The 12764-nt window shown below is 43.4% G+C and overlaps 1 protein-coding gene across 6 annotated transcripts in view; it reads left to right on the top strand.

The window, feature by feature from the left end:
* Window positions 1-12764, top strand: part of CELSR1 (cadherin EGF LAG seven-pass G-type receptor 1) — a 168697-nt gene that overhangs the window by 78441 nt on the left and 77492 nt on the right. For all 6 annotated transcript variants that reach the window (XM_064445454.1, XM_064445453.1, XM_064445456.1 and 3 more), the window contains exon 3: window positions 10018-10240. In XM_064445454.1, the coding sequence (XP_064301524.1) occupies window positions 10018-10240 (223 nt within the window). The remainder of the gene's footprint in view (window positions 1-10017; window positions 10241-12764) is intronic.

Below are 12764 nucleotides of genomic sequence, written 5' to 3'. Positions count from 1 at the left end.
ACCACCTAGGACGTTAAGGAGCACAATTTGGTTTGAGGTCTGCCTATTTCTAAATGCCATCATTTTTACTGTAGTGTTGGATTATGCAGAAGATGTGAAAGTGAGATTTTCCTGTGAAACATTATAATTTTCCATAAACACAAAATGCAGGCTCTCACCAATCTTCCTTTAATGGAGGTGTGCAGAGTTAGCTGCTTGTGCAGTTAATCCCAGCGGGCTGCTGGGGACCAGGGCAGGTGGTTTCTTCGGTGCTTTGTCTCTTGTTCTGAGACAAAACATCAAGTACATAACAGCTACACGGAGAAATTTCAACAGGATCTTAGTGGAATAAGGGCTGGACTTTTCTAAAGAAAACAGTGATGTTTGCTATTGAGAGGAAGACCCTGATCTCCTTTTCCCTATATTCCTGAGCTCTTTTCTTTCTTCCTCTCTTTTTAAGGTCAATTATTTGCAGGTATGTTCCCTTTTTCAACTGCTTCAAGATGTTAACTTGCTCAAAAATAACTGCTAGAGCTTTCCCCTTCCCTACAAATTTGGGAACTGGGAGTTGCAGCCCTTTGGCGTCCTCCTCTGTGGAAAGCAGCTTAGGGAAAGCAGGCTGGAAGTGAGCAGGATGCCTGATGGTTCCTGAAAGCACCTCTGGTTTTCCAACTCCTGAGTTCCTGTTGATAAAAGATGTTATTGCATACACACCCCTGGCACAGCCACCACGCCTTGCTTGCTTTCCTCATTCACATAAATAGCTTAATGTACTTTGAAAAGCCCAGTGTGAGGCCACAGTGGCCTGTGGAACAGCAGCCTCGGGGAATTAATGCTCCCAGTGGTGGCATTCAGTGCCCAGTAAAAATTAAAATTTTGCGTGATGAAATAGCGTTTGTTGTCATCTGAGCAGGGGCACACCGAGTTTGTGAGTACCCTTTTTCTTTCTCACTGCTGCCTGTGGAAGGAGGTGAGAACTAGGCATGGCAGCTGGTTCCCATGCTGAAGTGCCTGCAGGTGTGCAGGGATGCAAATACAGACCAGGCTGCAAAGGCTGTCTCTAAGGGAATGTGTCCTGCAAGCCAGGGTGGCTGCTCCAGCCCTCAGTTCCTTCCACGTGCCCCTCCTCGAGGAACGGTCCTGGAGATAAATCGAGGGGCATAGAGAGCAGAGAAAAAAAAAAATCAGATGTGTACAATAGTAAAGGTAGAGGATGATTGTTTCTCTTAAAAATAAATGGAGGGAGGGATATTCCTCTGTAAATGAATATAAGTATGTTATGCAGAGGTGTGTTTTGTTCTTACACCTCCAGGTTTTTCATTGGTTTTAAGGTGGGTTTTTTAGGAAGAGATTTATTCCAAGTAAGACATAATGCAAATTGCAGACACAATGGCATAATCTAATTTGGGATTTATCTTTGACATCTACAGTAGTGTTTTCTTCCTACTAAATACATCCAGAGATAAAGCTTAAGCTTTTGAAAGGCACTGCTTGGTCACCGTATCTTACCCTAAATAAGTGCAATTTGCATTTTAATAAATTGTCTTACATATAAACTTTCTGCAGAACTCAATATAAACCGGAAATTTTGGTGTGTTTCTTTTTTCTCTTGGGTAGATTTGTGCTGTGTATAGTCCTGGGTGAAAGACAGAACCTAAAAAGGTCTCCAAAGCTTTTCCTTAGAGGTCAAATGCAGAGGGAGATGGCACCTTGTGAGGGCACTGTACATTGCAACAAATGGTTCAATAATTTACAGAGCTTAGAAATAGTTGGAAAATCAGCCAAGAGTAAAGATTAAGATGTTAAGAAATCAGCCGCTGGATCCCATAGAGCAAAAACTGTTGGTAGGTAGCTGTGGCAGGCTGAATGCATGGATGTTTTATTTCTCATTCTTCACCACATCTAACACATTCGAAAAAAGTGCTTTTCCATTTCCTCAGAAGTCTGGGGGTGATTGTGCCTGTGGGAGCAGGCAGCAGGGAGAGGCCAGCCACATAGCGTGCACCTCCTTTTTATTGTAGTACCTGGCTCATCAGAGTGCTAAAGGGAAAAAAAAAATCACAATACTTGTGATAACTGTTGGTAGTGCTTCTGGCGCTCACACCACTCCTGGCCTCGTTGCTGGAAGGTGAAAGGTGAGCTATCTGGTATAGAGTAGAAGCTTAATGAATGAGAATTTTTAATCCTCAACAAACAGACAAGGAAGAGACAACAGGTATTAAAGACTCAGTTGTGACTTTTGTCTGTGCTCTGTTCCTGCCAGCACTGGTGCAAGTTGCATGGGAGGACAAGGTCCAGTCACCATTCAAAGTGAGCATATATCATTATGCTCGTAGTTTCTGGAATCCACAGACTAATTCATTTCTCCAACAGATGTGCCCCAAATATCACTAATCCTCCTCAGTATTGTTTCTTTTTTTTTCCCCCAATTATTCCTTCTCATTTAAATGCAAAAACTCAAAAAAACCCCAAATCCCGAATCATCCATCCATCCACCCAGCCCTGCAGGGTCTCTTTTGTTTTGCTTTGTTTTGTGACCAGGGAAGGGGAGAAGGCGAGGAGAAGAGGAACGTCTTTGCTCATGCCAGTGCTGCGCATAGGGCCTTGGTCCTGATTTTGGACTGGCAAGGAGTCAGGCACCATTTCAGTGGCTGCTCTGCGTGTGTGGTGCACCGGCGGGCACGGCTCAAAGCAGCTTGAGAGATGGAGACCTGAGCCTTTCCTGCTCTTGATTTTGTGAAATCCATTTTAGCTTGGTTGCTAGTGGGGAAGGATGAGGAGGTGGATGGGGTCCTGGCCTTTGACTTGCCTGTGTGGCTGGGGGAGTTTTTGATTGTGGTCCTCCCCCTCCCAGGAGCTTGCAAGACCCCGGAGCAGCTGGGTGCAGACGCTGGCCCCAAGGGACCCCAGTGGGAAGAAGAGCTGGGAAGGGTCGAGTAGCATCTTCCTCCTGGGGTGGAAGTGGGAATGGGAGTTCCCTCAGAGCAGCCAGTGTTGGTTGTGTGTTTTGGGCTGGAATTTGATCACCAAGAACTCTCACAGGCCTTGGGGCCAGCAGATGCCACCCGCAGCTTCAGAGGCAAATAAAAGAAAATAAAAAGCCTCCCATATTAATTTCGGAGCATCTCATGATTAAAGATCTCATGACCTTTATTTAGCCCAGTCTCATGATTTTTGGAAATCTGATTCATGAGATATCAGGAATGCCCAGCGGGAACTTTGTGGAAGAAGGCACAGGGAAGAGAGAAGGGTGAAACTAGATCTAGAGATAGAACAATGATTTCCAGAGTATCTTATTATAGGATCATTTTCTATCTGTCACCCCAGAGTGCTACTTGGGGAGCTATATATATGTGTGTGTGTGTGTGTGTATATATATATATATATAGTGTGTATGAGAGGAGTGTTTTTGTTGTTATTTTGCTTAGTGTTTCAAGTTCTTGCAAATACATCTTCTTAAATCTGGAATGGTTAGCAACTTAAATTATGAAGGACAGCTGTCATTACGAGTCACTGGGATTTAGTCCTGAACAGTGCGAGTGTATGTCTCTTTGTGTGGTGTGTGCTTGCATGTGTTTATGTATTTATGTATTATTTTACTTTAACCTGTTTCTCATAACCTGCCTTTATAGTGCAGAAAGCAGCAAAGGGAAGGAGGGTGACCCCAAAGTGGCCTTAAGCTTATGTTTCTTCCTGTAAGTGTTGGGGCTCATTTTAATGTTCCTAGATTAGTTCCAATTCTAAAAACATAAATTAATAGGTAAAAGGAACATTCAAATTTGAATGTTTAGTAGCAGTGTAATGTAGAAACCTCATGAAGTGACGACCAGCCATGTCAGTATTAAGTCTAATGAATGCATCTGCACGGCCTCTCTGAAGTGGCAGTAGATGTTTGGCATTGATTTCTAAGGGACCCAGATTTTAGCTCTGCCCTTCAAATAGCACTTCTGAGTTATCTGTGCAAAACAGTACATTAATATAATTGTCCCCTGATTAATCACAGTCACTGGTACACCAGTGGCTTCTAACTTCTATTCGGTCCAGCTTCTCCTTCATTCAGAATTACTTTGTTACTTTTTTCTGTGTAACTGCTTTCTAACTTCTCTCATAAAACCAGTAGATTTTGTTTGCTTGGGGTTTTTTTTTTGTATAATGTTTCATTGGTAAGTGGCATTTGCTGGGAGGTAAGGCTGACTTTTCCTGTTTGGTTCTGAGAGTAGGCTCATGCACCACAGAGCCACTGAAGTAATGAATTTCCCTTTATGGGCAAAATCCAGTATTCATTTTTATTATTTGACTTGCACCAACGTTTTAGGCAAATTTCCTTGCAGTACATCCCTGCATAGGCAGTGGAGAGAGGTGTGTATCCACTGACGGTGTTGATCCAGTTCACCTAAGTCAAGCATGAGCCACCTAAATTGGCTTACAGATGTTATTTCCATAACAGTTAAACCTTTCTAAGACCATTCTTTCATTCTTATTCCTGGGTGCATGGTCCTGCCTCCTTCCCCTGTGCCTGCTGTGCTATTCATCCCATCAATCCTAGGAGGGACCTAATCAGAAGATCACTAACCCTAGAATAAAGAAATGAATGGTGTTTTGCCACCTTAGTTCCACAAATTGGTCAACAGCAGGATTATATGAATGCCAACACAAGAGAGGGGGAGGAAAGTGCAATGAGTTTGGGGAAAGGAGGGGACTATGGTAACTCCCACTCAGCCTAAACTATGGTGAAACGACCCCTAAAGTGGGTGCGTTGGATCCCAGCTTCTTTATCTCTTGTCCCAGTAGAGATTTCCAGGCTGATTCTGCAGCTAATTTTTTTTTAGCAACCTTCTTATTACTCAGTGCACTGATTGCTTTAGTGCCAATTGTCATTTAAGGTTAGTAGCAGTTTAGTTACTAAAGGGAGAGGAGGATTGATTTTCCCATAATGTGCAAGGTAGCAAATACATTTTTAATGATAGTTTGTTCTTTATTAGGGCAATGGGTCAATGGGAATTCTTTGAAGAATGTAGTTGCCCTATTTCTTGTTTCTGCTTTTGCCCTGTTTCTTGTTGTTTCTGCTTTTCACTTTAAAGTAAATAATTTTAGGCTGGCTGGTTAAATCAGCTTCTCAAAATGTTTTCCATTCTGTTGAAGCAAGTACAAACATGGGGAAGATTAATATGTATCTAGAGCAAATGGCAGGATGGAGGAAAGGACAGAAGAATCAGTTCAAGTCAAACAATTACAGATACTGAGTGAAAAATTAACGTGTCTAGGAAACTGGAAAAAAAGAAGCACATCAGTGCAGGTCTGCTGCTTCATGTAAATATATATTTAATGTAGTATTTCCATTGAAAACAATCAGAGAATTGTACAAATTTTTGAGGGCTGGTCCCTAAACAAGGATATTGGGGAAACACGTTGCAGCAAACTGAAATGTAGAGTAATTCTGTATTTATTCCAATGCCATCATGTTGTTTCCAGCAAGCTTTCTAATGTTATACATTGTCTGTCATTGTAAGGTCAAGCAACTCACCAGCAAAACCACAGGCAGATTTCTGCAAAGACCGGCTCATTGATGCACACCAGTGTGCTCTTTGAAACCCATAATGTTCAGCTCACAAGGTATTTGCAATTGTGAGATTATTTTTAAATTTTTCAGATAGCTTATCTGTATTTCTTTTCACTTTTTAAATCATCATTTATTGTTTATTCATTAAACTCTTCCGTTACTTTACTTGGAATAAGTCAGAGGAAGACCAATATTCTAGCCAGTCTTTTGCTTTGCCTTTCTGGTTATGTTACACCTGATATTGTGGTGTCCTCACTTACATAAAATTAATAGGAGAAATTTTATGATTAACATCTTTGTAAAGTTAGTCCTAAAACTGGAGAAGAGGTATATGACGGTTGAGAACAGGAAGCAGTGTCGAAAGCAGCTATCACGTGGTGATCTCAAGGGCTTTAAAACTGGGAAGCAGTACCTAAAGGGCTGTGTAAAAGCCACAGGACTGTAGCTTTAAGAGTCATCAATATTAATTGAGAGCATATGAGATCAGCTACTACCCTGTAACAGTAAACCGTTTGCTGGCTTGGGCCAGGATTTTTTCAGAGCCCAGGAATCTCCCAGCAGATAACAGGCAGCCATGGCCCATGTTATCTGACAGCGCATGCTTTAGATATAGCAGCTGGAGGGACTAAGCTTCATGTCTCCTGCTTGGATTTCAGACAGTTGTGATTTATAACTAGTTTTTTAAGTGATTCCTAAAATGCTGGCCAAAAATGCGTTTTTTGGCAAAAAAAAAAAAAAATTATATTAGCGAAGGGAATGCTGTGAGGAGCGAAGGGGTGTTTCACGGGCTGGGTGAGGGGTGAGGCATGCTGGCATCACTGGTGTCGCAGACCCTCCCCAGGCCATGTGTGGCAGCTGTCTGGGTGGTGGCTGTGCTCTTATCAGCCAAGTCCCCCCAGACCCTCACTGCAGAGCAGATCTCCCTCCTTCTGTACTATTTTTTCCCCTGGACTGCGAGACATCCCCTCTGACAGTGCGTCCCAGCCCTCTGACCTTCAGCTGCGAGCAAGCACAGAGGCACTTTTCATCCCGAAGGCTGGCGGATGCAGATCCCTTACTTTTCAGCTCCCCAAGTAGCCCTTCCCTTAGGGCTTTCTGACTCCAGCCCCAGCCAGCAACCAGCCCATCCTTCAAGTCCACGCGAGCTTAGATTCAAATTTTGAGGGCGCTTTTCAGGCCGTGCCACAAAGCTCCCGCGGGGCAGTGCTGTGGGACGGCAATATGTCCGGGATGAGGTGGCCGCCCTTGGAAGTGACAAACCCAAGAGCAACAAAAAGTGTGTTCTGTGGCCGAAAGAGATTAGGTGCTCCTGATCAAAGCCCTGCTCTGAATACTTGCTCAGATGGCTACGTCGTAAAGCCAAATATGCCATGTTTCTAAATAATTTCAGGCACTTTTTTTACTTTTGGGAAAAAAGGGGTAAATAGGGATTTATCAAGTTTCTTAGTAGACCTTTGTGCCTTGAAGCACAGTGATGTCTTGGAGTTTCTGTAGAGATTTCAAAACCACTATTTTAATACATTTTTCTAAATATACATAAAATATGAAAATTCAACATCAAAGAATACGCATCAAATGCAGTTCTCATTTACATTACAGACTAAAGAGAATTCAGAATAATTTTAGTAACTGGGACATCAGTGGTGCTACAGCTGAATGAATATAGGACAAAGGATCTTATTTAAAGATGAACTACATTCTTTTAAATTACTTCTTTAAGCATCATAATGAAAAGCAGTAATAAACAGAATTCAATAGAACTTTTCTGTACATGTTCTTTTCTCTTAAATAGTTATATGCCTGTATAGGTATCTAAACAAATGGTCTATACATTCTTGTTATATCACAGAATTAATACAGAACCATCAATGACTTCCAGCTTAGGCTTTTATACTTTGCCTCCGTATTGCCATGGCATTGCCACAGCGTGCTACAGTGCCAGGAATCTCTCCTTTTAGCTCACTCCTTTTTCTCCCTGTGTATTCAAGCCTGTGTGTTATTTGCTTTTGCCAAATATATCATTCTGTTTTCACAAAGCCTTGAAGATTACATTCCTCTCTGAGCTGGAGAACTATTTCGCAAAATATCCTACTACTTTTTTTAAAGTGACAAACCTGCATTTATTATTTCTATAGGAATTGTGGTTTTCCAGTTTTTTGAGAGTTTTGGTATACAAGATGCGTGTGTGTTAAGGGGGATTGGATGTGCTTATGCAGTGGATCATCAAGAAGCCCCTTCTGTAGCGCCCTCTTAGAGAATCTGATGTATGTGTGCGCTTTGTTTGGCATATCCAGTACACTGAGGGAATTTTCTGTCTTGGATTATATATACAATTTCTCCCAAAAGAAACACATTGTAGAAGATTTTAAAGTATCAAGGAGGGTGTATTCACATAATCTTGCCTGATACTCACTGTTAATAAAAGGAAACGGGAAGATTTATCAAGTGGTTTTCACAGCATTTGATGTTAATATGTTACAGTGAGAATATAGGAATATCGGTGCTGAATCAGAAAAGCTCTAAGCACAGGCTTGGCATTGAACTCTGAGCTATATGGTTTATTACTTCAGAGGTTTTGGCTTCCACTCCCTGTAGGATGACGGGAAAGATTTATTTCTTAATTTGTTAACTGTGAGAATTTTTATTATAGAGAGATGTGTTCAGCTCCCATGTCCTTTGTGTTACATCCTTTTTAAATACGCTGAAACACCCCAGTATATTGTTCACCAGGAGACAGTCACAAATGTGCTCGTCAGGAGGCAGTTGTACAAAGGCTTCGCTCATCATGGGGAGCATGGAATGGGACCGGAGGTCCATTCTCCGGAGCTGAGCCCACCTGGATGGGGCATGCATTTGGCTGACTGCATGATCACAACACTCTGTGTTTGCTCCTGCATTTTGCCAGTGTACATCATACTTGCCTGAGAGGCACGTGATGTTGATGTGAGAGGAGAAAGGCAGCAAGGGTGGAGAGCTGAAACAGCCAGGCTATCCACCTCACCTCTCTCAGAGATGGCTATCCCTGGGGCAGTGGCTAAACCAGCTTGGCATAGAAAAGAGGGGCAGATCCAGGTCTGTATGTGGCAATACTGCTGGCTGCAGCCTGCCGCCCAGCGCGGGGCAGCTTTGGCGTGGGAACCTGTGGGAGCAGCGACTGAAGCAAAACTTTCCGTTTTAATTTGCCTTTGTTTGTGAGTCACTGCCCACAGCTCCTGCTGCTTTTACTTTCCTCCAGGAATGCATTTGCACGGTTTTAACTGTGCTTGAATTAATCTAATTGTGTAAGCTGGTAGCAAGTAATCATGCAAATATCAAACTGTTGCAGATGTATTCATTCCTTCAGCTGGATGTGTTGTGTCATTTTGCTCTATGTTTATTTCTCAGACATTGTTACTAAGTAAAATTCAACTATATATGCCACCTTCAATTTCTCTGAGCAATTTTATGTGCAGGTTCTGAACACGCTTTACATCTTAGGAAGACACATGCCAAAATATAAATGTTAATTAATTAACTGACATAGAGGGTTTAGCTTCCTGTACAATGATTAATTCAGCAGTTGCTTTTGTCCCAACCACAGATTTTTTAAGTGGATATCCTCTCTACCTTATGAACACAAATTATTATTATCACAAATTACTTTTTGAAGTTGTGATTCACTCTCAGTTTTGGGCAAATGCAGGAAAAATTATGGCCTATGCACAAAGCAAGACACCCAATTTTTTAGTACTTGCATTTAACACATCTTGATACAGACTTTGAATAGAATAAGGTCGAAGCATTTGGGGGGAAAACAGCTTCAGCAAGCAGTACACAGAATCTGTAACTTCCACAGAATGCTACTGCACACATCTCTGAAAGGTTCAGAAAATGGCTGTCACCTGCAGGGTACAGGGGAAAATGTGGAAGCAATATGTATGTCATTGGCATCCTGTTTATTCTTTCTACAAACATTTTGCAAGCACTGTCACAAGCTCAGCTGTGCCCTGCCACCACCATGGGCAGCAAAGCTAAATTCCACTTGAGGCAAAGTGCAAACATTTATCTGTTTACACAATTTCCAACCCGTAGCAAAACCCCGGAATAATTTACACGTATTTTGGTTGACAGGGAGCGTGCAAGTTTTTAACTGGTGGTGTTACTTCCTCCCATATAGATCTATCTGTCACCAGCTTTATATTTATCACCAGGTCTGGAAGCACCCAAGGAATCTGAAAACTAGGGCCAACATTGTCAGACATTTGCAAGAGGACTGCTCAGCAAAACATATCCCACACCCCCCTGAGAATTCAGATTTGAAAGACAATGAAGCATCCTTACCCCCCTGCAATTACAGGCTCTTACCTCGATTGCAGAGGGGGTCAGGTGCAGAGGTTTGGAAGCAGCTTAATCTTTATCAAACACTTAGGTAGCTGAGTGTCACAGTTTAGTGCCGTGGTGAGGTGTTGCCTTCCCTGATGTCTGCTTCTCTGCTTCAGGAGAGTACTGCGAGGTGAATGCTCGCTCTGGCCGCTGTGCTCCGGGGGTGTGTAAGAACGGAGGAACCTGCGTGAACCTGCTCATCGGGGGCTTCAAGTGTGAGTGTCCCCCAGGTGAATATGAGCGGCCATACTGCGAGATGACCACCAGGAGCTTCCCACCACAGTCCTTCATCACCTTCAAGGGGCTGCGGCAGCGCTTCCACTTCACAGTCTCCCTCATGTAAGTCCCTGTGGGGAAGGGCTCTGTGGCTGGTGGCTTCTCCACTTGAGCTTGGCGGCTGTTTGTTAAATGTTGTCAGCAACCGAATTATCTACACGTAGAGGTCACTCTGGGTATTTCTGACAGTGACTCCGAGTCGGGCGCAATCGTGGTGTTTGAAAGGTTTTGGTTTCTGCCCTGCTGAGGGTGTCACTGAGGTGTTTACTACTGACCTTCCTCTGCTGCAGTGCAGGGCGATGGCGTAGAGAGAGGGGACAACCAGGGCCTCCCTGGCCACCTCTCTGCAACCCTCATCAGGGGAGGTGTGAGGAGGGGCGGTGGGTTTGCTGCCTCTCGAGCATGTCAGGTGTTCTTCTAGTTGTGCCTGTGGCCTCCTGACTTTCAGGCTCAGGCTGCTAGTTTGTGCTGCTTGTTTGGGAGCGCTCCTCCCCTCTCATGTTTCCCGGCCTGTTAGAGGACCTGGTCTCCTCAGGCCATGGCTGAGCACAGACTGGTCCTCCTTGGGTCCTTTCTGCTGATTCCCAGCCTTGGGCTTGAGACAACCCCAACTGTCCCAGCCCCTCACCTCACTCCTCTTGGCCTTCATACCCAGCTTCTGCTTCTGGTCCCATCCCAGCATCCAGGCACAACCAGCCTCATCCCCATCCCAGCTGCCCTGATGTCCCCATGTTGGACAGTCTTCACTTGGGCTGGCTGTCACTTTTCCCTTGGAGGCACTCGGGGAGGTGGGGAGAGAGACGATGGCAGCTGCACTGCATGAACAAGGGCTCTCCTCCCCACAACTGACACATCCCGGGGAAAAAAATAACTCTTCTGGAGAAGACTTCTTGGGTCAGGCATAGGACTTGCCCGCTGTGGAGCCAGAGCTCCAGGTGCACACATGCCTCTTCTCTGGAGAGGTCGTGGGTTTGCAGTTTCCCATGGTTTAGCCAGCCAGGATCAATCTTTGGTTCTCCCTTGTGGTTGACTGTGACTCAATAGCACAAAATATGTTAGCCCTGACCCAGAAGGCCAAGGCTGTGGATTTGTGGTACGACAACAGCTGCGATGACAGACGTGTTTCTGCATCTGTCCAGAGAAAGTGCTCAGGGAAGACACCACCAGGCACATATCCCGTCCAGCACCAAGCAGTTACCTGGTGCTTTACATCTGTCAGGAGCCAGGCAGCTTCCTTCCATTTCATCCTTCATCTGCCTTAATCCTAAAGTCTGAAATTTTATGGCATCTCAACATTTTTCAAACTTAATGATTCTAAGATTCTATTATTTGCTTAAATCAGAAAGCACAGTCATGGTTTGCATGCCAGTCAAGGCAACGAAGAGTTGCATCTGTGAAGATCATTTTAGAGCATCAGATCTAAGTATGCAGAAAAGCTGAGGAGCAAAGGCTCTGTTGGACTCGTCAGACCTACAGTGAATGCAAAAGAGTGGTCTGGGCTGGCTGCCAGCATAAATTACCTGCACTACCCGCACAGCCATGTGGTGTCATTTTTCAGGCTTTCAGGAAGAGATCTCTGACATGTAGGGTGCTTCAGGTGAAAGTGACTCAAATGCTCTGTGTAGGGGTTATTGAGAAATGGCAAACTACTGTAGCAACATAGTGCTTACATCAGGGTTTCTTCACTGTCTTTAAAACCAAGATGGCATATTTAGTCATGAGCTAAACACTCTTCAGTCCACTCAGTGTGATTATAGAGAGTCTAGACCATCATGGGGTTCATCCCACACTGTCTGAGATAACGACACGTTTAGCTATTCATCCCTGAAGCTCACTTTTATTTATCCTTGTTATTTCTTTGGCTTTTATTATCCTTCAGTGCAGGTGGAAAACATTATGTAAGGATAAGCAAGAATTAGCAGTTTGACTAGACGACAATTTGCCTTTACATATTTTGTGATTTAGGAACATTCATAAAATACCAGGGTGTCTAGGTTCCCTCAGCCTCAAGTGACTCATGACCTGCTCCTGGTTGGTAAAGAGCAAGATGTTTGCATTGTCCAGTCTCATGACTAAAATGTATTTTTTAAAAAAAAAGTATTTCGGGTACTGACCTGGCATGTCTTTCTGCTCCCATCATTATACATCTTCCTTGCTTCCTTCTAACGCTAGCTACTCCTTCACTCCAAGAGACACTGTCAGTGGAGAGGTTTTCTCACTGTTTATTCAAAACTCTCTGAGAAGTTGTCTTTTGTTTCCTAATATCCTGAGATTAAAAATTTCCCTTATATCAAAACCAGTGATTTTTAACCCTGCTGGTGATAACCAGACAAGTTCAAAAGCAGTAGTGCTTTAACTATTAGTATGATACAAAGGATGCTTTTGACTAGTGGCAAAGAATGGAACTGAACACACATGGAGTAAAGAAATATAAAAAATAGCTAATAACTTATTAGTTTAATAAATAGTGGTTTAATTAAAATTATGGAGGAGGATTGTAACAGTATCAGAAAAATATATTCAAACAGAACTAAGGTTCCTGTTGTTGCTAATCAAACATAGTCTTTCTGCCCACTGAAGAAGCATC

Source organism: Phalacrocorax carbo, chromosome 1 (assembly GCF_963921805.1).
Source record: "Phalacrocorax carbo chromosome 1, bPhaCar2.1, whole genome shotgun sequence".
NCBI lineage: Eukaryota > Metazoa > Chordata > Aves > Suliformes > Phalacrocoracidae > Phalacrocorax > Phalacrocorax carbo.
This window is presented reverse-complemented; position numbering and strand designations above follow the sequence as displayed.